The sequence below is a fragment of the Balaenoptera ricei genome, chromosome 7 (genome assembly GCF_028023285.1).
Source record: "Balaenoptera ricei isolate mBalRic1 chromosome 7, mBalRic1.hap2, whole genome shotgun sequence".
Classification (NCBI taxonomy): domain Eukaryota; kingdom Metazoa; phylum Chordata; class Mammalia; order Artiodactyla; family Balaenopteridae; genus Balaenoptera; species Balaenoptera ricei.
Genome location: NC_082645.1, coordinates 103,192,154 through 103,216,248, shown reverse-complemented (window position 1 = coordinate 103,216,248; position 24,095 = coordinate 103,192,154). Strand labels below are relative to the sequence as shown.

Sequence of the window (24,095 nt, the reverse complement as noted above, 5' to 3'; positions counted from 1 at the left end):
CCCCACTCAGGTGGCAGGGCCCACTCACAGAGCCCCCATCTCTTCCGCCCAGGTCCTGACGTGTCCCTGCAGTACTACTGTGTCGACTTCAACTGGGTCAACCTTGGGAAGCGCTCGGAGCAGTCCCTGTGGATTGAGAACAAGTCGGACTGCACGGCCCACTTCCAGTTTGACATCGACTGTCAGGAGAGCGTCTTCAGCATCAGACCTGCCTTTGGGACCCTGGTGGGCAAGGCCCGCATGACCCTGCACTGTGCCTTCCAGCCCACTCACCCCATCATCTACTTTCGGAGGGTGGCCTGTTTCATCCACCACCAGGTGAGCTATGGGGGAGGGGGTGAGGAGGGGCTCCCTGGGGAGCTGGAGGGGCCAATCCAAGGCCCAGTAATGAAGACAGTGCTTGGTGCTCAGTCCCCTGTATTCTGGAACTTCCAGGGCTGTCTGCCTGGATCATCACCTCCAGGGCCCCAGCCTGGCTTTTGGAGCCAGAATTTGGCCAGGGACATGTGAATGCTCGCTCCGAGCCGGGTGGGTAGGCCAGTCTTACTGTGACTGCTGCCAGGCCGAGGACTTTGCTGCTGATGCTGCTAATGGGCTGGTGTAGGGGGGACTGGACCTTGCCCCATGCAGCATGTGCAGAGCAGAGGGCCTTGAAGTGACGACCCCAACACAGGCCCCTGGACAAGGTGGTACAAATTGTGCCCGGACCAGCTGGTCTCTGGCCAAGGTGGCGAGTGGAGGCTCAAATCTAGCCTCACACAGACAAATGTCGCAGGACCCACTGTTCCTCGACCTGATTGGGACGTGCCACTCAGACAGCACCAAGCCGGCCATCCTCAGGCCTCAGCACCTCGCTTGGTACTGCACACACCTGGCACGGGGCCTGACTCTCTACCCGCCTGACATCCTGGGCATCATGCTGAGGGAGAAGAAGCTGGAGCAGGATAAGAACGGTGCCCTGATGATTCCCACTGAGGTTTGATGGACCCCTCTGGGGCCCCGGGGGCCATCTACCTTTCCCAGGTTCATGCCCCCTTCTCAATTCTTGGGCAGTCCTGTGCTCCATAGCCCTGTGGGTACCCTTAGTAGTCGGGGGTGACGTGTGTGGAGCTCTTGTAGCCTTTTCCAGAAAGGAGCATGCGGATGAGGGGCAGCGGCAGGAGGAATGGCAGCTGGGCCCCCGCCAACCGGCTCTCCCCACACAGGACCTGGAGGATAAACCAGCCCCGCAGTATCCCCTCATCCCCCCCATGACCGAGTACTTCTTCGACGGCACCAACGACATGGCCATCTTTCCCCCGCCCGTCAGCATTGAGCCTGTCGAGGTGGATTTTGGTGCCTGCCCCAGGCCCAAGGACCCCAACCCTGTCCCCCTGTGCCTGATGAACTACACCAAAGGCAAGATCACTGTGGCCTGGACACGCAGGGCTGATTGCCCCTTCTGGGTGACTCCAAACCCCTGTGATGTGCCCCCTCTCAAGTCCACGGCCATGCGCTTGCACTTCCAGCCGCCTCACCCCAACTGCCTGTACGCCGTGGAGCTTGAAGCCTTTGCTGTCTATAAGGTGTGTGGGCAGATGAGAGGGTGGGTTCTCTGCCCTGGAGCCTGAACGGCAGGGTATGGGGTCGGAGGGGGTGATGGGGTGATGTAGGATCCATCCTCTCCGTGCCAGGCTCTGCTCCCTCTTCTTGTCTCCTTGGCTGGACTGCAGCCTTAGTGGTCTGTCTTTTCCCAGGCTCATGGCCTGCCTTGGCCGAGGGGCTTCTTGGCCCAACTGATTATGTCTCACTCACATGTGCCTCCCACCCCCTCCAGAGGGAGAACTCAGTGGGACTCAAGCCCTTTGGAAAATTTTGGTGCGCATAGTTTCCTGGGGCTCCTGGTTGGTGTGGCGGGGTGGATCCTGGCCTCTCTCTAGTCCTTGAAGTAGGAAGTGGTCCCGCTAAAAGAGCTGTGGGCAGGAACTAGGGCCTGGGGGGCAGAGTCAGGGGCACCCGGTGATTAGGTGCGTGTAGGGAGGGGCTTCTATTCCAACTTCCCTTGAGCAGGCTGTCCCAGCCCAGCCTCTTAGCCCCAGACGTGTCACTCCCTCCTCATCTCCAGTCTATCCTGCCCTTTCCCTCCTTTCTCTGCTCTACCCACCCTGCTGTTCTCTCCCAGTGGCTGGGTGCTGAAGCCCAGGGAAGAGGAGAGCTGTGCAGTCAGGGTCAGAGTCCCTTACCAGCTCTGTGACCTTGGGCACGTCCCTTAATGTCTCTGAGCCCTGGTCTTTTCATCTATAAACTTGGGAGCATATCCAAACTTTTGAGAAGTTTTCCCAAAGCTGAGTCTTTAGTTGCCTCTGTTCTAATATCTTGGCAGTGGGGGAACTCGGAAGTTTGTAGGAATAAGGCTGTGGACACCTGGCTTTGCTGAGCCTGTCAGACTTTTAGGCTACAGGCTATAACCCTGTGCTGTCCGATATGCCAATCACCAGCCACATGTGGCTGCTGAGCACTTGTACTGTGTCTAGTCCAAACAGATATGCTGTAAGGGGAGGAGACACACTGATTTCTAAGACTTAGCACAAAAGAATGCAAAATGCCTCCCGCATCACTTATATATCGATTATATGTTGAAGTGAAAAGATTTTGGATCAACTGGGTTAAATAAAATGTATTGTTGAAATAAATTTTATGCGTTTCACCTTGTTGATGTGGCTACTAGAACATTTATTTTTTATTTATTTATTTTTTAACATCTTTATTGGAGTATAATTGCTTTACAATGGTGTGTTAGTTTCTGCTGTATAACAAAGTGAGTCAGCTATACGTATACATATATCCCCATATCTCCTCCCTCTTGCGTCTCCCTCCCATCCTCCCTATCCCACCCCTCTAGGTGGTCACAAAGCACTGAGCTGATCTCCCTGTGCTATGCGGCTGCTTCCCACTAGCTATCTATTTTACATTTGGTAGTGTATATATGTCCATGCCACTCTCTCACTTCGTCCCAGCTTACCCTTCCCCCTCCCTGTGTCCTCAAGTCCATTCTCTACATCTGCGTCTTTATTCCTGTCCTGTCCCTAGTTTCTTTTTTTTTTTTTTTTTGGATTCCATATATATGTGTTAGCATATGGTATTTGTTTTTCTCTTTCTGACTTACTTCACTCTGTATGACAGACTCTAGGTCCATCCACCTCACTACAGATAACTCAATTTCGTTTCTTTTTATGGCTGAGTAATATTCCATTGTATATATGTGCCACATCTTCTTTATCCATTCATCTGTCGATGGACACTTAGGTTGCTTCCATGCCCTGGCTATTGTAAATAGAGCTGCAATGAACATTGTGGTACATGACTCTTTTTGAATTATGGTTTTCTCAGGGTATATGCCCAGTAGTGGGATTGCTGGGACTAGAACATTTAAAATGACGTTTGCGGCTCACACTTGTGGCTTGCATTATATTTCTATTGGCCAGTGCTCTCTGAGCACATTCCTGAAGGATGAGTGCTGCTTTCACATCCCAGCCCCACCCTCCTCTGGCTGGGAGGGTCAGAGAGCACGTTTGCTGAGTGCTCAGTGCTGAGTGCTCAGGGCAGGGCCTGGCGCACAGCGGGAGGGGCTGCTATGACTGCTGTTCTCCGCCGCGCTGTCTTTCCGTAGGGCCCCTCCCTCTGGGCCCCATGTAGGGCTCCTGCAGTACAGGGCAGGCAAGCTGGGGTGCCCCACAGGGTCAGACACAGGACTCAGCCTATCCATGGGTCCGGCCCTCCTGCAGGTCCTGCGGAGCTACAACAATATCGAAGAAGACTGCACTGTGTGCCCGTCCTGGTGCCTGAGGCTCCGGGCACGAGGCCACAGCTATTGTGCTGGCTTGGAGCACCACATCCCTCAGTATACCCTGGATGCGCCCAAGGTGAGCGTGGCCCCAGCAGCGGCGGGAGGTGGAACAGGGGAGCCTGGCTTCTGCTGTGGCCTGCAGATCCCTCTCCTGTCTCTGATGGCCTCAGAAACATGTCGAGCACCCTCGCTGGCCGTCCCAACCTCCCCACTGCCAGCCCCTGGGGCTCTGCGCCCATCAAGGACTCTCTCCTGGACTGCAGCACTGGGACTGGGAAGGGGCTGGGGCTTAGACCTATGGCTCCGGCCTGCCCCACCTGAAATACTCCCCGGTCCTCTCACTCAGGTTTAAAAGTCTCCAGCTCCTCCGTTCGCTGTGTTTACTGAGTGCCTGCTAGGGATATGACCACCCACGTCATGAGCCCCTGCCCGTGGGTATCATCCAGCCCTGGAGGGGTCGCAGAACCCGCCCCTTGGTTGGACCCCATCCTCAGGGACTCATGATTCCCAGGTCTCTCAGAAGGGCCCTTGGAGGCCCCGTCTGACCTGAGCCTCAGGATGATGCAAGCCTGAGAAACATAGATTCTAGAGCCAGGTGGCCAAGTTCTAATCCTGGTTTCTCCTTCGATGCCTCTTCCCAGTTCCGTTGCCATCGTCAGTCTTTTCATCCGTCTGCACTTTCCCCACGCCTCATGTTGCTAGAAAGGTGCCACTTTTGGGCAATGTGCTTGGGGTGATCTTGCCCCCCCACTAGTTATACTTCTGCTCAAGGGCACCCCTTCCCAAAGCCCTCCTGACTGCACAGGGGCCCCCTCGCTGACCCTGACCCCCACCCCTTTCCCTTGGCCAGTTCCTCGCAGCAGTTTGTAGCCTTTACTAAAATCCAGCAGATTCTGGGCCCATGTTGCCCCCTACCCCCACCCCGCCCCCGCCTCACGCACGGTGCTCATCGCCCCAGCTGGATGGGGCACCCAGGGCAGCGATTCCAGCCTTGCGTTTGGTACCCGGCCCAGCTCTTTGCCTGGTGCTGGCTGCACCCTAAATGCTTCAGGAATGTTCGGAAGCTGGGATTGCTGGGGCTTTCCCTTTCCCAGAGTGGGGCTCCCCTCAGCTACCAGCATGAGAATCATCTAGAAGGGGCTGCTTACCCCCAGAGCTTCTGGACCAAGATCTCGGAAACTGGGTTCTCCAAAGGATGATCTGAGGGCGCCCTAAGATGGAAGAAACTTGGGGTGGGGGTTCTCAGGGGCCTGAGTTTCCTGGAGACTGTTCCTGTGGCCACCCCATCTCTCTGCCTGGAGGTCTCTGGAGGACAGAAGCATTTTTTGGTGCCACGCTGTGTCCCTCCATTCCCTGCCCCCAGGGCACTGACTGGGTTGTGCAGAGACATCTTGGATCTCCTGAGAGATGGCTCCACCCAAGCCCACACAGACTTCCCTGAGTGTGTGTGTGGTGGTGGTGGGGGGGGATGGGCAGGGCGTGTATATCTGAGCATGCGTCCCTCTTCTCTCGCACCCAGCTATTTCCTGCAGTGTCCCCCAGCGAACCCTCCTACCGCAGCCTGCTCCTGATCAACAAAGGCTCCATGCTGCTGACCTTCAACCTGGCCCCCAGAAGCAGCTCGGACGTCTCCCTACGGCCCAGCTCGGGCCTCGTGCCCCCTGGGGCCCACCAGATCTTCCTCATCTCTACCTACCCCAAGGGCACCTCCTGGAAGCAGCATGTTTTCTACTTGCAGTTCAATTTCTGCCCCCAGTATCTCAAGGTAGGAGGCAGGGGTAGGGACTGGGTCCTCGGGAGGGGGCCATAGTCTGGGGCTTTCCTTTTCAAAGCCACATTCTGGGACTGGCCTCTAAAGCTCCCCTAAAGTAGCTCAGGGGCTATTCCTCCTCCAGGAAGTGGCACGGCAGGGAGAAGACCCCTCGGCCACATCTGGGAACAGCTATCCTCAGGGTCCTGCCTGTCCACCTTATGGGGTCGGGACAAGAAAAGAGGTGCAGAGGTCCCCAAGGAAGGACTGGGGGCAACCTAAGACTCATATCTGCAGGTGGTAGAAGGGTGTTTGGGGCCAGGGCAGGGAAAGGGTCCGGGGTGTTGGACCCATGTCTGGACCATGAAATGGTCTGTACATCCTCTTTCAGTCCCTGAGTTCTTTTCCTTATCTCCTGGGTCAGTCACTACATACTCTGCCTTTGGCAGAAGCTGCCCATGCGCAGGCTGGTGGAGGGCATTTTGCTGCCCTCTCCGAGGGGGAAAAGCTGCCTGCCCGTGACTTTTGGGGGAGCCAGGGCTGCAGGGTGACATCAGGGCACTGTCCTCCCTTCACTGGCCCCAGGAGGTAAGCATGCAGAGCCGGGAGGAGCCGCTGCAGCTGAAGCTGGACACCTGTAAAAGCGTCTTCTTCAAGCCCACCTGGGTGGGTTGCTCCTCCACCAGCCTCTTCACCTTCCAAAACCCCTCGCGTCTACCTCTGGAGTTTGAGTGGAGGGTCTCCCAGCAGCACCGGAAGATGCTGGCCGTCCAGCCCACCAGGGGGATTATCCAGCCCAATGAGAGCCTTGTGAGTGCCCTGCCACACTGCCAAGGGCCAGAGGGAAGGGGCCCGTCATCCTCACCTTCACCATCGTCTCTTACTCATGCCTATCAGGGGGCAGGCTTACTTTCCCATTCAATCCACAGTCATTTCTTCCAGCCTTATGGGTTGGTATGATTGTTACCACACCCCCATTTTACAAAGAAGAATTGAGACTTAGAGGGGGAAAATAGCCATTTACTGAGACTGTGAATTAGGAAGTGCAAAGCTGGGACTTGAAGCAGGGTTTCTGATGTCAGTGCCCAGAAACGAGTCCAGTCTCCATCCCTGGTCCCCACAGTGGTGAGATCACTGGGAGATGGTGTGGAGCCAAATGGGTGGCTATCATTAAGGAGTGAGGAAGAGGGCTCGTGGACGTCAAAGTGGCAGGTCCCTGGAGGGGGCACGGATGAGATCCAAACTAGCAGACTCCCATCCCTGGTCTAGGGCCTCCTAGTTGGGGAGACCAAACTTGAGCCAAGAACCACCAACACACGGTGTCTGTTAGAAGCCTGGGGTAGTAATCTGCAAGGCGAGAGACCACACAGACTTTGGAGTCAACCTCAAGAGTTCACACCCCAGCTCCTACCAAGCGCCCTCATCAGCTATGTGACCTTGGGCAAGTTACCCCACTTCTCTGAGTCTCCAGTTTCTCATCAGACAATGAGGCACTAAAATAATACCACTTACCTCGTGTGGCTAAGGGATCGAGGGGCTAAGGGAGATAACATAGCACATGATGTGTGTAAGTGCCTGGCACGGGGAGACACTCAGAATGGGTTACCATAGCCTGATATCCTGCAGCGGGACCTTAGACGTCCAAGAGCCTGGGCAGGGGTTCCCAGAGACCCCCATGCAGGGCTAATCTCTGTGACCCCAGACGCTGACGTGGACCTTCAGCCCTCTGGAGGAGACCAAGTACCTGTTCCGAGTGGGGATGTGGGTCTGGGAAGCTGGCCTGCCCCCAAACACTAAGCCCTCCGCCACCACCCACTACATGCTCCGGCTGGTGGGCTTGGGCATCACCAGCAGCCTCTCCGTGAGTGGGAGGACCCCGGCGGGTAGGGGAGGGGGCAGGGGACCAGGGCGTATGCGGGAGGGAAGGCCCCAGGGTGCCTGAACGCAGGGGGTGGGAGTCTTCTGGCCCCCCGGCTCTCACCCCTGGACCTGCCCTTCCTTGGGGATTCTCTGAGGCCAGGGTTGGGAAAGACGGGGCCATGGTCCTGGGGGAGCCCCCCACCCCGGCCTGGCTGACTCTGGCCCTCAGGCAAAGGAAAAGGAGCTGGACTTTGGGAACGTGCTGGTGAACAGCAAGCAGACCAGGATGCTGGTGCTCCTGAACGATGGCAACTGCACCCTCTATTACCGCCTGTTCCTGGAGCAGTGCAGCCCTGAGGCTGTCGGCAATGGCCCCCTCGGTACTCAGGCCTGGGCGGGACTGGGCTGGGAGGCAGGCAATGAGGGGCGCTGGTTAAGACTGGTTAACCAGACCACGGTTCGGGGGCAGGCAGAGCAGGGCTTAAAACTTGGTGCTTCCACTTCCTAGATGTGTGGTGTTGCCGGGTGATTGTCCTCTCTGAGCCTCAGCTCCTTCATCTGTAAAATGGGGCTACTGGTGGCGCCTGCCTCACCGAGCAGCTAGGTGGCGCAAAGTGCTTAGCAGATGCCAGTGACACCCAGACACGTCCTCACACTGTCTTGATCTGGAGGAAGCACTCTGCTCCCCATTTCCTGGCTCAGGGCCTGCTCTCTAACCAGAGCAATGCTGGTCCAGGGGAGAGTATCTGGGGGGGAGCAAGAGGAAAGGCTGGACCTCTCTGGGCTGCACTGAGGGCCTCCTCTGCCCTTGACCCCACCCGGTCATTCCTGAGCAGCTCTGCAGCTGGACCGCACAGAGGGGAGCATGCCGCCCCGGTCCCAGGACACCATCTGCCTGACCGCCTGTCCCAAACACCGCTCCCAGTACTCCTGGACCATCAGCTACTCTCTCCTCTCCCACAGAGGTACCTGGGCCATCTGGCATGGAGAGTCAGGACCAGAGAGGAAAGGGGGAGGACTGTGTGACCAGGACTTGGGGTGGGAGGATGCCAAGGGTTCAGACAGAGCTAGCAGAGGGGGTGTGAGTGTGCCACGGTGTGCCTTTGGGTGTCTGGTGAATATGCCTCATACCAACCACATCTGTATGTGTGGGTGTCCGTTTGTGTGTGCCTGAGCTGTGGAGGACTCAACGTGAAGAGCTGGGCACTGTGCTGATTTACTGTGGGATCTTAAGCAAATCCTCAGCTGCCCTGGGCCTCAGTTTCCTCCTTCATAAAATGAGGTTGTTACCATCCTGCCCCTGGGCTGCCTGCTAGGAGCCCAGCACAGGAGAGTGGCTAAGAGTGTGGACACCCTGGAATTGGATCCTGGCCTCAGCACTTATTAGCCATGTAATCTTAGCGACTTGTTTAACCTCCCTATGCCTCAGTTTCCACATCTGTAAAATGGGGATAATAATGGTGCACAGGCAAACCTTGAAAACATTATGCCAAGTGAAAGGAGCCAGTCACAAAAAGCCACACATTGTATGATTCCATTTATGTGAAACACCCAGAATAGGCAAATCTACAGAGACAGAAAGTAGATTAGTGGTTGCCAGGGGTGAACGGAGAGTGACAGCTACTTGGTACTGGGTTTCTTTGGGAAAGCCTGAAAATGTTCTAAAATTTGTGGTGATGGTTGCACAACTCTGAATATACAAAAAATATCACTGAATTGTTTGTGTTAAAAGGGTTAATTTTATGGCATATAGATTATATCTCAATAAAGCCATTAGTAAGTATTATCAATCGTTTGAAAACAGTGCACAGTGGTGTTTGCAAAGCACTTAGGACAGTGCCTGGTCCATAGAAAGTATCAGATAAAGTTTGGCTGTTGTTGGAAGTAACCCAGAGTCTACCCCTGACAAGGGTCCTGGGACAGGTTTCCCGGGACCCCTGCATCCTCAGCCTGTACGTCCCGCCCCAGGGGAGCTGGGAGGTGAGCCCACCCCTCTCTCCCACACCGCTTTCCCCCAGATAACAAGGTTGGGGAGAAGCAGGAGCTGTGTCGCGTGTCCCTGATGGCCGTGTACCCCCTACTCTCCATCCTGGATATCTGCTCCATGGGCAGTGCCGAGGGCATCACCCGGAAGCACCTGTGGCGCCTCTTCTCCCTAGACCTGCTCAACAGTTACTTGGAGCGCGACCCCACCCCCTGGGAACTCACCTACAGAGTGCCCACCCGGCACAGGTGAGGTGGGCCTGGGGGAGAGGCAGGGCCTGTCTGGGGATGTTCTTGGAGCTTTCCGTCCATGCCCTCAGCCCCAGGCCCTGTCCCAGAAGGGGCTCCCTATCTCCTCCCCAATTCCTGCCCATCCCCGGAGGAGCACGGAGAAGGCAGGGATGGGCTTGAGGTCTAAAGTGCTGACCCACCCCTGCCCCTGACTCCCAGATTCTCCAATTTCCCACCTGTGGGGAGATGGGTGCCAAGCCAGCCACCCCTGGAAGGGCCCCATCCTGTCCCCAGCCCTGTTTCTGAGACCATTTCTCTGCTCCACACAGCACCAGCCAGATCCCCTCTGTCTTCACCCCTCTGAAGCTCAACTTCAATTTTGGGGCAGCACCAATAGACGCCCCACCCTCTGTGGTGCTCCTGGCCCTGAAGAACAGTGGAGTGGTGCCCCTGGACTGGTACAGAGGGGATGCCCGGGGGACCCAGGGGACAGGGGCTTGGAGGCCTTCTCTTGCTGGTGGTAGCCCTGGTCGCCTGGTGTCTGTGAAGTGTGCCCCCCGCCCCCACTGATGGATGTAGAGGCCAGGGTGAGACTAGGGCCGCCCAGCAGGACACCAGACCTGTCACTGGCTGAGTCGGGTCCACAGGCTCAGAAATGGTAGAATCACCCTATGGAGACTGGCAGGGTCATCTTCAGAGCTTAAGAAATGAGAAGTAAGCGTCTCGCATCTACTGCACGCTAACCACTGGGCTTTATGAGCCTCTTCTCCAAGCCTCACACCAGCCCTGTGAAAAAAATCCCCCTCTGCTGACTCTTTCACAGATGGGAGGCTAAGGACTCAACCAAGAGCATTCAGCCATTAGAGGCAGAGCCAAGTTCAAGCCCAGATTTGTCCAACTCCAGAATCCCTGCCTACACTGGTTAGTCAGCAAGAAGCTGCGAGGTGCTCCTGCATCCCGGGCATTGTGCTAGGCGCTGGGGCAGCCCCGACAGATCCCCAGGCCAATGGGGGCCGGGCCTGCACGGGGGGTGAGTTGAGGGTCTCTGGCAGGGAAGTACGGTGCTCTGCTGCCACAGTGCCGTTGTCAGGGAGATGACAGGGCTAAGCAGAGCCAGGTGAGCTGCAGGAAGGGTCGAGGCTGGCCACGGGGCAGGCTGCACTTCCCCAGTCACATGGGGCCCAGGCCTGAAGACCTGAGCCCGCCAAGCTGGGCCCTTCCTGTGCTTGGCTTTCCTCCCACTGGGGCCCCAAACTGGTGCCCAGTAAGCATCCTGTTTCCATGCCAGTGCCATTTCATTTTTCCCCTCCCTTCCTCTGCCACGCGCCTTGATTTCCTAGTAAACTTCCTTTTGATGACTTCCAACTTTGCTTGGCTAGATGGAGGTGAGAAAGAAGTGTCCCCATCTGGGTCAGGCTTAGGGGAGAGAGCCAGGGGCCCAGCCTGGGCATGGTAGTGAGTGGATAAGAGTGAACATATGCGGGGGTGGGGGGGCCTCTGTGATCTCAGGAACCTTCCTGCCTGAGCTGAGCCATGGGGTGTGTGTGGGTGAGGCTGGTGGGGGGCTGCATCATCCGGGGTGCAGTGGTCACCCTGTACTCTCTGGGTTGTCCTGCGCCTCCCTGTGGTGGAGGATGCCAGGGGAGCTGATTCATTAAGCGGCTTCTGTGTGAGAAGGGCTGGGACTGGGAGTAACTCAGGGCTCCTGGCCTTGAGTGACTGGGAAGCTTGGCAGGCTGGTGGGGAAGGCCCAGGGCCCGCCTGGAGCTCTGGATCTGCCATTCCCTGGGTTGTCTGAGTGGCTGGGAGCCAGGCCCTGCAGGGCTCAGGAGTGGGGGCAGGAAAAGCGGCGCTGGCCCGTGTCCTGGTGTGGAGCAGGGTACTTTGGTGGATTGTGCATGCGTGTGTATTTGTTTAGGAGCAAGCCAGCTCACACTCTCTATGGAGAGGGTCCAGGTCGCTGGAAACTGGGGTGGAGGAAAGCCGGGCAGAGTGCCCACTGAGCTGGGCAGTCCATTGGGAGATCATTGGAGGTTCAGGAAGGCAGTCCGTGCTTGTTCCCGGATTCCAAACGCAGGGAACCTTCCTTGGAAGGCTTGACTTTCCTAGGCTTTCTGTGTTGTTGTGTTTCCTTTCAATTTCTTAGAAGGCTATTTTTGAAAATTCTAGCCGGGTCTCGGCTAAACTCATAAGGAACAGACTGAAGGTTTTATTCCTGCCAAGACCAGTAAGAAATGGGGAGTGTGGACTTGGCCTGCAGGCAGCAGCAGGCAGGACAGAAAACCTGCCGTGCATTTAAGGGGTGATCCCTCACAGGCATCAGATACACGGGTTAACATCATCTGTTCCCTCATTCATTCATTAAGTCATTGGCTAAATGTTGACTGGGGCTTCCTAGGTGCAGGCTCCAGGCCCAGAGCTCAGAATAGCAATGCAGATGAGCCCAGGCCCTGACCTCCAGGTGGGGCGGACCAACCTTTTGGTGCAGGGTGACAAGTGCTGTGAAAGAGGCTTGTGCAGCCACTTGCCTCTGTTTTGGAAGTGGTAGGTGGGGGAGGGCACATGAGAAATGCTTCCTGGAGAAAGCTACAGCCAAGCTAGACCTGCAGCCCAGGGAGCAGAGGCAGAGAGGCTGCGAAGAGCCTCCCAGACGGAGGGCCTAGCGTGGACATGGGTAAGAGAAGAGGGCACAGTGTGGCTGCAACGTTGATAGGTGGGCGGGCAGGGCCTTGGACTCCTTCTCCTTCTAAGAAGGATTCATGGCTTGAGGCAGGGGGACAGGTTGGCAGGCTTCCGCAGTCCGCAGCATTCTAAAAGCTGCTGTCAAAATTCCTACAACAAAAGGTGGTAGCAATTTCTTCTCTCCCTACCTGTGTTCGAAGATGTCCGTTCTTTCTAAACTTACCAGCATTGGATGTAACTGTCATGATTCAGATGTGAAAATATTTAAGATTGATTCAAGGGAGTTTTGATTTGCATTTCCCAACTCCCCTTGAGCCTTTTCAGATGTGTTGGCTGTTTTCTTTCCCCCTTCTGGCTGTTCCCTCATCATAACCTCTGCCCGTTTTGAGGACAGTTCTGTGCCATCCCTCTGAGAGTTCAGGGATCCTTCTTCTCAGATTGTGACCTTGGGACCCCTTTGTCACTTATTTGGTCACCATTTAGAGTGCAGTATCTGCTTTAGTACAGCACCAGGCATTACAGGGGCACTAATTCTATGCCCAGCCTTGCTTTGGATTCAAGACTACTAGCCCTCTTGGGGACCCTTGGTTGGTGCTGCTGGCATTCCTAGGTGGCTCAAATGACCCTTCCTAACAGCTTGTCACACAAACCCCTCCAGGGTCCGTGCCCAGCTCATAGTGGCCCACATATATAAGCAGCACCCTGACCCCTGGCACCCACAATGGGAGCCCCAATCTCCACTTTCCATTTAGTCACCAGGACCCTGCTTCTGTTCCTGGGTTTGGGGGCCATTATGTAATGAGAATCCACAACTGCCACATTTGCCCAGCCATGCATGGGACAGCTTGCCTACTGGGGGATGAAGAGAAGGCCTCCATCCATCCTGCCTGGGGCTCAGAGCTCCTGCCTCTGTTCTGACTGAGAGGCTCCACCCCTTCTGCTTTGCACCCCTTTCCCAGGGCCTTCCTCTTCCCAAGTGACCAGCAGATCGACCTGGAGCTGTGGGCAGAGCAGGTGGAGTTTGACTGCACCGAGCTGCACCAAATGCGCGTGCAGGACAATTGCATATTCTCCATCAGCCCCAAGGCTGGGAGCCTGAGTCCTGGGCAAGAGCAGATGGTGGAGTTCAAATACAGGTGCTGTCCCCACCGCCTGCCCTGCACTTCCAGTCCTGGAGACCCCCTTCCCCCCAACTCCTGGAGGAAGCTGGCCTTGTACTGTGTGACTCCAGGGTACCCTGAGTGGCCCCCACCCTGAGAAGGCCCCGCCTTCCCACCTGCAGGGGAAGTTTAATTTTCCTCTTGCCCCATCCCAGCTCAGGGGTTTCCACGTAGCTGCCCCCAAAGCCATAGGTGTGCCATGACCTCTTGTTCTCCCACTCGTACCAGGGTTCAGTAACTCATCCCAGACTCTCTCCTCCCTTCCAGCCACCTGTTCATTGGCACTGATCGCCTCCCGGTGCTCTTCAAGGTGTCCCATGGCCGGGAGATCCTGGTGAGGCCCAGCCCTGGTCCTGTCCTGGAAAACCGAGAGAGAGCCGTGCTCCCTAGAGAGATGGGGGTCCAGATCTCTCTGCTGGGTACTTCAGTTCCTCCCAGGGAAGGATGCTACTCACAGGCTTTCTATTTCCAGCTAAATTTCATAGGTGTGACAGTGAAGCTAGAGCAGAAGTACGTGCACTTCACCTCCACCAGCCATCAGTTCATCCCGGTCCCCATCGGCGACACACTGCCCCCGAGGCAGGTCAGTGGCCTACATTGTCCTGGTCACCAGGAGGCTTAAGTATTGATCTCTGTGTATCTGTATCAGCCCTTGACAGGATGACAAGGACCCTGCCCTCACTCTAAGAGGTCGGGTGGCAGGTTGAACCCCAAGACTGGGCAACTGGGAGAGACCCAAGGCGAGAGGCTTCAGCTTCTTGGCACTGGTGCTAAACCTTTTGCCAGGCCTCATTCCCATGCAAAAGCAGGGAGTTCCTTCCTCTAACACAGGGTTCTTCAAACTTCTTTGACCATGAGCCACACTAATATATTTTGGAAAACCCAATACATACATACACATATAACTGAAACAAAACAAATCAATACGTGCACCACTACATGCTAAGTACTCTGATGTTTTCTTTTTTATTTTATTCTGTTCCATTTTTTTAAATGTTTTATTTATTTTATTTTACTTATTTTTATTTTTGGCTGTGTTGGGTCTTCGTTGCTGTGTGCGGGCTTTCTTCTAGTTGCGGCGAGCGGGGGCTGCTCTTCGTTGTGGTGCGCAGGCTTCTCATTGCGGTGGCTTCTCTTGTTGTGGAGCACGGGCTCTAGGCGCACGGGCTTCAGTAGTTGTGGCGCGTGGGCTCATTAGTTGTGGCTCACGGGCTCTAGAGCGCAGGCTCAGTAGTTGTGGCACACTGGCTTAGTTGCTCCGTGGCATGTGGGATCTTCCCAGACCAGGGCTCGAACCCGTGTCCCCTGCATTGGCAGGCATGTTCTTAACCACTGCACCACCAGGGAAGCCCTGTTCCATTTTTTAAATGCTGGACATGACCTGATAAATTGGTTTCATGACCTGCTTACTACTGGGTCTCTGTCACAGTTTGAAAATCACTGCCCCAAAAAGGGCATCTTTCTGGAGCGTGAAAAGCTAGAATGTAAATCCTCAAAGCTATAGAATTTTCTTTATTAATTGGAGGGAATCAGGTTCCTTTGTTCTGAAAATGTACATTGGAAATCTCCAAGAGAGGATATAGTATTTTCACAAACATCTCACCACTCTGAAATTTCTAACAATTGAGAAGCCCTTCTGTTTCTGGGAAGGGGCCTCTAGCCACTCAGCCTAGAGGCAGAGGAATGGGCTTCCTAGACCTGAGAGGGGATCTCATAGCCCCGAGCTCTGCTCACTGCCTTACACCACCCTTTACGCCACTGGCTTCCCAGAAGCCCCACCCAGAATCCCAGACCCTCAAAAGAGAAGGCAAAGACTCACATGCCAGAGAGACCAGACCAGTCCCCCATGGCCCTGAACATAGACAATGGAAAAGGCCCCCAGATCTGGAGAAGACCCAGTTGTACCTACAGCCAAACTCCACAACTGCAGCCAAGCTTCCTTTTTCATTCATAAGATGATGACAGATGGTGGCCTGGACCTGCAAGAGAGCAGAGGAAACAGAGAGAAATGAACAGATTTAATTTACATTTTGAAGACAAAATCACTGGGACTTGCTGGGGATTGGATCTGGGAAGTAAGAGAAAGGAATGGATGAAAAATGTATTAGATTCCTAGTTTGAGCCACTGGAAATATGTAGTGCCATTTGCTGAAACAAGATACACTGGGGGAGGAATAGGTTTTAGAGTGAAGAGTTTGGTTTTGGCTGAATTTAAGAGGCCTATGAGACAACCAGGAGGAGTTGTTTAGTAGTAGTTGGATACCAGGTCTGAAGCTCAGAGGGTGGTCCAAGCTAGAGAAAGAACATCAGCACATTCAGGAGTGGGTGCTGAGAAAGATGAGGGGGCTGGACCTAAAGCCAGACAAACTTTATTCTCACTGTCTTCCTTTTTCTCATCTCTAACACAGAGGCTTGGACCAGAAGATCTCTGGTTTCAGGCAGGCCGTTCTGTGATTCCCCAACTTTGGAGTTAGTCTTGGGGAGACCTCATATCTTCCTTCTGCTCCCTTATCTGCCTTTAAGCACAACTACCTCTAATGGCAGACATGGAAAGTGGCAGTCTCACACGTAGTTAGAATGAGAGCTTAGAAAACGATGAAGGGTCTGGATGGTGCATGCATGGACATTTCCCTAAATTCCAACACTAGGGACACAAGCATTAGTGTCCCCTTATACCTTGACTAAGGTAAGTTGAGAGCAAATAAAATAAGAATTACAGATTATACTAAAATGTCACAGGCTGAAAATACAGTTATATACTTCTTGGGTGATCAAGTCATAAGGGAAATCAGAGGTATTTAAGGGAGCTCTGGGACTGTAAGGGTGACGTCACGGGGCTCAACCTGCCCTCCCACAGTGGACACAGAATCCCAGGCTCTCTGAATTGCAGCCCTGAGCTGGTGTGGAGATTTCCCTATTCCTTCCCCCTGCAGATTTATGAGCTGTATAACGGTGGCTCGGTGCCCGTGACATATGAGATCCAGACCAGCATCCTGTCGCAGGTTCAGGAAAAAAATTTTGATCACCCCATCTTCTGCTGCCTCAACCCCAAAGGGGAGATCCAGCCAGGTACAACTGCTCTTGTCTTCTGGATCTTCTCACCTATTGAGGCCAAGACCTACATGGTGAGCAGCAGCCTGGGCTAACACGGGCTTGGGGAGGGGGTTGGAGGTGGCCTCCCCAGCAGGCCTTGCTCTGACCAGTGCCTTCCCCCACCTTCCTAACTTCCCAGGTGGATGTGCCCATACACATCCTGGGATGGAACTCAGCCACCATCCGCTTCCAGGGAGTGGGCTATGACCCTCACATCATGGGCGACACAGCCCCATTCCACAACATCTCCTCGTGGGACGATAGCTCCATCCACTCGAGGCTGATGGTTCCTGGACAGGTAGGGGGAAGGGACCTGGGAAGGCCTGAGGCCTAGGAGGAGACTGAGGGCCCAGGGTGTCCACTGCAGAGGGATGGGGAGGCTGCGAAAGAAGAGACGGAGTTGAGAAGGGAGGGATACAGAGGTGAACCTGGAAGCAGCCCTCCTCCAGATTTAGGAGGCAGCACCAGCTCCATGAGAGGCTTACCCTGCCACCTAGTGCCCACAGGTGTTCCTGCTCCGGCCACTCCCCCTGCTGCAGGGCCCTCCACCCGCCCTTGCCTCTGGGCATTGGGATGGGGCTATTGAAAGGAGTAGAAAGAAGCTCTGCCATTCTAGGGCTCTGAGATATTATCTTCACATAGAACAGTCTCTCCCCTGGACCTAGATGGATTTTGCTGAAATATCTAGGGTCAGTAACACTACCTTTAGTTCACACACTCTTCACTGTTGGGAGGTCTGACACATCCATCCATCTATTTCCCCACTGATCCACATGCCTGTTGATGCATCCATGTATCTCTCCATCCGTCCATTCACACACTTCTCCATCCATCCATCCACGCACTCATCCAGTTACTATTCACCAATACATCTGCTTGTCCACTCTTCCACTCCTACCCTCTTTGGACTCTTACTGAAGGATGAGTACTGTGGGGTCACAGAGAAGAGCCAGACAAAGTCTCAGCTCTGGAGGCACTCAGGGTCTAGACAGAGAGAAAGTGCCCCTTCCATGGCCTCAATCTTTCCAGATACCCCTACAACACAGCTCCTGCTGTGTGCCCAGTGAAGATGCCAACAGCTGATCACCTACTAATTTACAACCATCCTTCAGAGACTCAAATTTTGTTGGCTTTAGTTCTGCCTTCTCTAAGCGAATTCTGATTTCTCAGCCCTTCCAAGCCTATTTTAATGGTCAAAATCATAGGCTTTAGAGTGAGACTGCCAGGGTTTATCCCAGCTGTGCCTGTGAGAGACCTTTGGAAAATTATTTATGCTCTCTGAAACTTAGCAGCACATCTATAAAGTGAAGATGATAGTAGTACCTATATATAGTAGTGGCCTATATATTGGGCCACTGTGAGGATCAAATGCATGTCAATTGCCTACAGTGGTACCTGGCCTGTTGAAAGCATGCAGTGACTGGTAGTGGTTGCTATGCTTAGTATTTCTTCACCTCCCAAAGCTGCTGTTGTGTTGTCTGCACCAACAGAACGTCTTCCTGTCCCAATCTCATATCTCCCTGGGAAACATTCCTGTGCAGAGCAAGTGCAGCCGCCTGCTGTTCCTCAACAACATCTCCAAGAATGAGACAATTGTCTTTGTCTGGCAGCAGAAGGCTCTGGACTTTGGGGAGGTGAGAGTTCCCTGTGTTTACAGAATCAGAACCTCCAGAGGGGCTCTAGACTCACCCCATGCCATCCCACCCCATTCCACTCTATCCCATCCCATCCCACCCCGTCCCATCCCCTATCCCATCTTGTCCCATCCAATCCCTGTGAAGCTCCAGAGACTCCTTCCCAAAATAAATAGGTGTCTGTGAGTCCTATGAGAGGAAAGGTGGCTCCCAAAGAGACGATCCCGTTTGTGGTGACCCTGAAGGCCTCAGTGCATGCCAGCTTCTATAACATGGACCTGGTATGCAAGGTAAGATCAGCCTTAGAGAGAAGCTGGGATGGTGCACAGCTCCCAGTCTTGAGGTGTGGGGTGGCCTGTGAGATCCCCAGACCCCCAGAGAGAGGCAAAGGCCAACCTCTGGAAGAGTGGAGGGCCCACAGCACAGGCCCAGGCCAAGGCCCTCCAGACCTTGGTCTTCTCTCTCCTTGTCCTGAGCCACAGGTGTACCGGCAGAAACTCCTGAAGCAGTACCGTAAGGAACTGCAGGAGTGGAAGGACGAGAAGGTGCGGCAGGAAGTGGAGTTCACCATCACAGATAGGAAAGCAAAGGTGAGGAGGGCAGGGTGGGCTTTGAACACCACAGAGCTTTCTGATTGGCCTTGCCAGAGGGGACAGAGGTGGTGGTCAGAGGTGGTCCTAAAAAACTGGTCAGCCTGACTTAAGAGATTAGATTTCTTTCATTAGGCTAAGCATAGCACATCCCCAAGAGACTCTCTGGATTCTGAAAGCTGGCTGGCCATTCCCTGCTTCATGTAGCCTGTATTTAATGAATACCTACCCGGTGCTGGGCACTGGGGACCCAGGGGAAACCAGGCAGAGCTCACCTTCTGATGGAAGAGAGTGTGGCGTAGTGGTTTCAGGTACAGGCTCTGGAAACAAATTGCCCGGGTTTGTTTCCTGACTTTGATGATTTCTAGCTCTGTGATCTTGATCAAGTTATTTAACCTCTTAGTTCCCTCAGCTGTATAATGGGGGGTAATATGACATCTGAGACTGGCTTCAAGATAATCCAGAGATGGGGTATAGATGAGACAAAATTGGCCATGAACTGCTAATTGTTGAAGCTGAGTTGGGGGTAATGGAAGATTCTTTGTAGCCCTCTCTCCACTTTTGTATACTTTTGAAATTTTCCATATTAAGAAGGTTAAAAAGGGAGTTCCCTGGTGGCCTAGTGGTTAGGATTCCGGGCTTCCACTGCCACGGCCCGGGTTCAATCCCCGGTCAGAGAACTGAGATCCCACAAGCTGTGCAGCATGGCCAAAAATTAAAAGGTTAAAAAGAAAAGTTGTTAAAATATTTTATTTTATTTTTTTTAAATTTACTTTATTTATTTATTTTTGGCTGCATTGGGTTTTCGTTGCTGCGTGCGGGCTTTCTCTAGTTGCGGCGAGTGGGGGCTACTCTTCGTTGCGGTGCGCGGGCTTCCCATTGTGGTGGCTTCTCTTGTTGCGGAGCATGGGCTGTAGGCGCGAGGGCTTCAGTAGTTGTGGCACGCGGGCTCAGTAGTTGTGGTTCACAGGCTCTAGAGCGCAGGCTCAGTAGCTGTGGCGCATGGGCTTAGTTGCTACGTGGCATGTGGGATCTTCCCAGACCAGGGCTCAAACCCGTGTCCCCTTCATTGGCAGGCGGATTCTTAACCACTGCACCACCAGGGAAGCCCCAAAATATTTTAAACTGTGAATAAATTGTTATCTGCTTTGTGGCACTGCTGCGAGGATTAAATGAGTTAATGCATGTAAAGTGCCTACAACAGTGCCTGACACCCAGTAAGCACTCACTAAACATGGGCTATTACTATTTATGCAGGGGAGACTGATAATAAATGATTCAAAATATCCACCTTGGATCCTCCTCCCCACGGTTGCATTCTTTTTTTTTTTTTTTTGTCTGCATTGGGTCTTCGTTGCTACACACTGGCTTTCTCTAGTTGCAGTGAGCAGGGGCTACTCTTTGTTGTGTTGCTTCTTATTGCAGTGGCTTCTCTTGTTGCGGAGCACGGGCTCTAGGCACACGGGCCTCAGTAGTTGCGGCGCACAAGCTCAGTAGTTGTGGCGCACGGGCTTAGTTGCTCTCTGGCACGTGGCATCTTCCCCGACCAGGGCTCAAACCCGTGACCCCTGCATTGGCAGGCGTATTCTTAACCACTGTGCCACCAGGGAAGTCCCCACTGTTGCATTCTTGCACCTCGATCACCCCTGTGTACTCCACACTGAACCCCCAGGGAGACACTACTCCCCTCTGAACCTCTGGCCCAACTGTGAAGGCAAATCATGTCTTGAGGGCCATGGGAGAAGGGAATTCTGAATCAAGACTTAATAAGGGAGGCTGTTTCCTTAGCAAGCCAAACCAGACAAGTACCCTTGGGGCAGCCTGCATTGTTTGGTGGCATCTCCATGTCTTTCCTTTAGTTAGGTAACCAGATTTTCCATGTCTGCAGGCAGCACTTCCCTAGGGAAGGTTCTGGAAGAGGGTGTGGCTGGGAGTTGGGCAGAACCAAGAGGGCAGCAGGTGCTGACATTGATTTCAGGCCCTCCGTGGGTCAGCAGGAAGGGGAGGAAGAGGGGAGTCCCTCTAGGCCTCTTACATCCTAAGCAGGGGTCTCTTTGCTTCCACAGAGAAGGGCATATTGTACAGCTTGTGAACCTGTGAGGAAGTACAGGGTGAGGACGTAAGCCCGGGCCTATCTCCTTGGGATAACTTGAGAGGATCTTTGCTTCCTCTCTAGAGATACCTCCAACCTCTGGTCTAGTCTCCTGGAAGGGAGGGATGAAAGTGACAATGGGTGGGGATGAAATGCCAGGGGTGTCACAAAAGACCTGGTTGGGGGGCTAGGGACCCATCAGTGATGGGAATGCAGTCCCTAAGTCCCTGTCATCCGTGCCTCCCCTTTCCCAAAGACGCTGCCCCCCATCAAGAACCAGTGGTGTCTCAACTGGCCAACCAGCTGGAACCTTAAGATTGCGAAGGAGGAGACACGCTGGCCATGCCCCCAGCCGCCCTCACCAGTGGTGCTCAGCTTAGGCCTCACTGCCCGCGCCCATGCCACCGACTACTTCCTGGCCAACTTCTTCTCTGACTTTCCCCGCCACTTCTTGCACCGGTGAACTCTCAGGGAGGGAGGGGTCTGCTTTCTCTGCTCTCTGCCACCCTCCCGCTCTAGAACAGGACTGCCCAGACCTAACCCTTGCTGAGGGCTTGGAGCACGTGCGGCATCACTGGGACTTCTGGGGCACTGCTGGGCCCAGAATGTCCCCATTACTGTTAGGCCCTTATGAGGAGGGGGCAAAGAGCCAGAGCCCCTGGGGAACCCACTTAGGCCTCCCTGCCTCCCCTCCTTCCTTCCCTTTCCAACTTGGAGCCTCTCCAGGTCCTTTGCCGACTCTGAGAGTTGGGCTTGGTTCCCCAAATGCAGCAGCACTATGTTGGGTTAAGGCTGGGGGCTGCCCCAGACTCACCTATGTCCTCATGACTGGGCAGCCACCGTCACTGCTCATGCCCCCAACCCCAGCGTGGTGGCTTGCCCAGGCCACTCAGAATGCCACGGCCTGCCCCAGGGAGCTGCCAAAGAGGAAGTACCCCAGGGAGGAGTCGGAGGCTGGTGAGGAAGAATCCCTGGACAAGTGGGCCCCTGTATCCAAGCAGGAGAAGCAGCTCCTGACTGACTGTCTCACCACCATAATCAGGTGACCACCCACCCCCTAAATGCTCACCCCTCCATCTCCCTAGTTCATTCGTCAATTCTGGGTCCACCCAAAGCCCCTGAAATCCCAGCCCTTCCTTTCCTGAAAGATAGAACTTCCTCACAAGATCCTTCCACTGGTGGTCCCAGGCCCTCCAGGATGGTACAGCTCTAATGGAGCTGGGTGGAGGGATCCTCAGGGCTGGGTCCTGAGTTCTGCCTTGTCATGGCTGGTAGATGTGGTCTGGAGCCAGTTCACTGTCTCTCCAGGGCTCCGGCCCTCATCTGTGTAGCTCTGACATCCTGGCTCTTCCTCTACCATATAATGTTCACCTTTAAGAATCCACGGGGCCCAGAGATGCCTTTTTCTAAAGAAGGAATGGGAGGGAGCAACTGATCAGGGGCTCCCCTCCCCGCACTTAGCACATGTTTGTGGACACAGTAGTCAAGAACCACCCCTTGGGGAACCCTGAAGCCAGAGCCCCCCACAGGGCGCTGCAAGGCCTCTCAGTGAGGACCTTCTCCTCCTCCCTGCCACCCAGGGGTCTGCTAGAGGACAAGATCTTCCATGAGGCTGTGGACCGAAACCTGGTGGAGCAAATGCCTTACTTCTGCCAGTTCTGGAATGAGCAGTCGGCAAGGTTCATGGCCCAGAACAGCAGCCTGCACTTAGTGCCAGCCATGTCTCAGTCCTCCAACAGCTCTGAGGTCAGCAAAGACAAAGAGGAGGAGGAAGACGAACGGAGGCTGAGGAAGAAGGAAGAGGGGGAAGAGGAGAAGGGCAAAGGGGAAGAGGAGGAGCTGGAGGAGGAAGAGGAGGAACAGGTGGAGGAGGAGATGGAAGAGGAGAAGGAGATGGAAGAGGAGGAGCTGCAGGAGAAGGAAGAGAAGTTGCCCTGGACGGAGATTAAGCCCACGCTGCAGCCCACGTCCCAGGAGTCCCTGAAATGGCAGTGGCAGCAACAGCTGAAGGTCTTACTGAAGGAGAAGCAAGAGCAGGATGAGAAGGAGGCCATCAGCCGGTAAGCAGCCAGAGCGAGGTGAGGGTTTGGGGTGGGGGGGTCAAGTGCAGAAGGATCCTAGGAGGCAATGGTGTGCTGGGGCTCTACCTGTGTGAGCTTCTCTTTCCAACTCAGTGTTCATTGACATCACTGTTGGACGCTTAAGACCTCAGTGGGAGTATTTATGAAATGGTGATCCAAGCTTTAATTTTCTTCTCCAAGAGCAGACTATTAACATTTACCATCACACCACTTCCAGGAGGGTGATTATAGTCGTCAAAGTCTCTTAAATGAGTTTTTAGAGCCAGGAGAAAAGTACCACCTCTTCTTGCACCGCCTTTCCCTGGGGCTGCTCTGTGGCTTTCTGTCCGTGGTGGGATTCCCCAGGAGTCCCTTCTGCACCGTCCCATCGCTCGATGCCTTTCCCCAACCCTGGCCCTGGGATGGGGACTCCGATTCCCTGGGTTCGAATCCCACCACGTGTACCAGCAGCGTGACGTTTGGCAACTTGGTCTGTTTAAGCCGTAGTTTGAACGTCTGTAAAGTTGGAACAAGGATGCCTCATAGTGTTGGGAGGGCGGGGAGTTAAAGTGAGAATCCACGTAGAGCACGCGGCAAACGATACAGCACAGAGGAGGCCAGCGGAGAACAGAGAGCGCGGTCGGTGGCGGCGCTGACCCCGGCGCCCCCGCCTCCCGCCCCGTAGGCTGCCGGCTTTCGTTAGCCTGCAGGAGGCGCTGCTGGAGAACGTGATCCAGAACATCCTGGTGGAGGCGAGCCGCGGGGAGGTGGTGCTCACTTCGCGGCCACGCGTCATCGCCCTGCCGCCGCTCAGTGTTCCCAGGTTGGGGGGCCCGGGCCAGCGGCCGCTGGAGGGGCGCGAGGGGCTGCAGGGGCGGGCAGGCTCGGCGGGAAGCCTCTCCCCGACCCCACTACCTGGGGCTTTCTGTCATCCAGGATTCTGACTCCTGACTCGCTGCCGGCGGCGTCCCCGGGGCCGCAGCAAGCGGAGATGCCCGGCTCGATTGAGCCGCCCCCCACCAACTGTTTGCAGACGCCAGCGCCCACCCTCTCCGACTTGCAGCTCTAGGTTCCTCCCGCCCCCCTCTCCATCACCCCACATTAAAGCATCTAGCTTTTTTTCTATATCTGCCT

General features: G+C 54.7%; 1 protein-coding gene across 1 annotated transcript in view; it reads left to right on the top strand.

Annotated features, from left to right (window-relative positions):
- Nucleotides 1-24,030, top strand: part of CFAP65 (cilia and flagella associated protein 65) — a 38,542-nt gene extending 14,512 nt beyond the window's left edge. The window contains exons 8-32 of the mRNA XM_059927542.1: nucleotides 53-318; nucleotides 776-976; nucleotides 1,206-1,565; nucleotides 3,765-3,902; nucleotides 5,346-5,591; nucleotides 6,162-6,386; nucleotides 7,279-7,437; nucleotides 7,666-7,816; nucleotides 8,273-8,401; nucleotides 9,455-9,668; nucleotides 9,980-10,108; nucleotides 13,292-13,468; nucleotides 13,760-13,826; nucleotides 13,965-14,075; nucleotides 16,426-16,617; nucleotides 16,725-16,883; nucleotides 18,076-18,219; nucleotides 18,396-18,509; nucleotides 18,702-18,809; nucleotides 20,876-20,920; nucleotides 21,158-21,360; nucleotides 21,815-21,943; nucleotides 22,482-22,961; nucleotides 23,647-23,784; nucleotides 23,898-24,030. Of these exons, the coding sequence (XP_059783525.1) occupies nucleotides 53-318; nucleotides 776-976; nucleotides 1,206-1,565; nucleotides 3,765-3,902; nucleotides 5,346-5,591; nucleotides 6,162-6,386; nucleotides 7,279-7,437; nucleotides 7,666-7,816; nucleotides 8,273-8,401; nucleotides 9,455-9,668; nucleotides 9,980-10,108; nucleotides 13,292-13,468; nucleotides 13,760-13,826; nucleotides 13,965-14,075; nucleotides 16,426-16,617; nucleotides 16,725-16,883; nucleotides 18,076-18,219; nucleotides 18,396-18,509; nucleotides 18,702-18,809; nucleotides 20,876-20,920; nucleotides 21,158-21,360; nucleotides 21,815-21,943; nucleotides 22,482-22,961; nucleotides 23,647-23,784; nucleotides 23,898-24,030 (4,418 nt within the window). The remainder of the gene's footprint in view (nucleotides 1-52; nucleotides 319-775; nucleotides 977-1,205; nucleotides 1,566-3,764; nucleotides 3,903-5,345; nucleotides 5,592-6,161; nucleotides 6,387-7,278; nucleotides 7,438-7,665; nucleotides 7,817-8,272; nucleotides 8,402-9,454; nucleotides 9,669-9,979; nucleotides 10,109-13,291; nucleotides 13,469-13,759; nucleotides 13,827-13,964; nucleotides 14,076-16,425; nucleotides 16,618-16,724; nucleotides 16,884-18,075; nucleotides 18,220-18,395; nucleotides 18,510-18,701; nucleotides 18,810-20,875; nucleotides 20,921-21,157; nucleotides 21,361-21,814; nucleotides 21,944-22,481; nucleotides 22,962-23,646; nucleotides 23,785-23,897) is intronic.
- The last annotated feature ends 65 nt before the right edge of the window (nucleotides 24,031-24,095 follow it).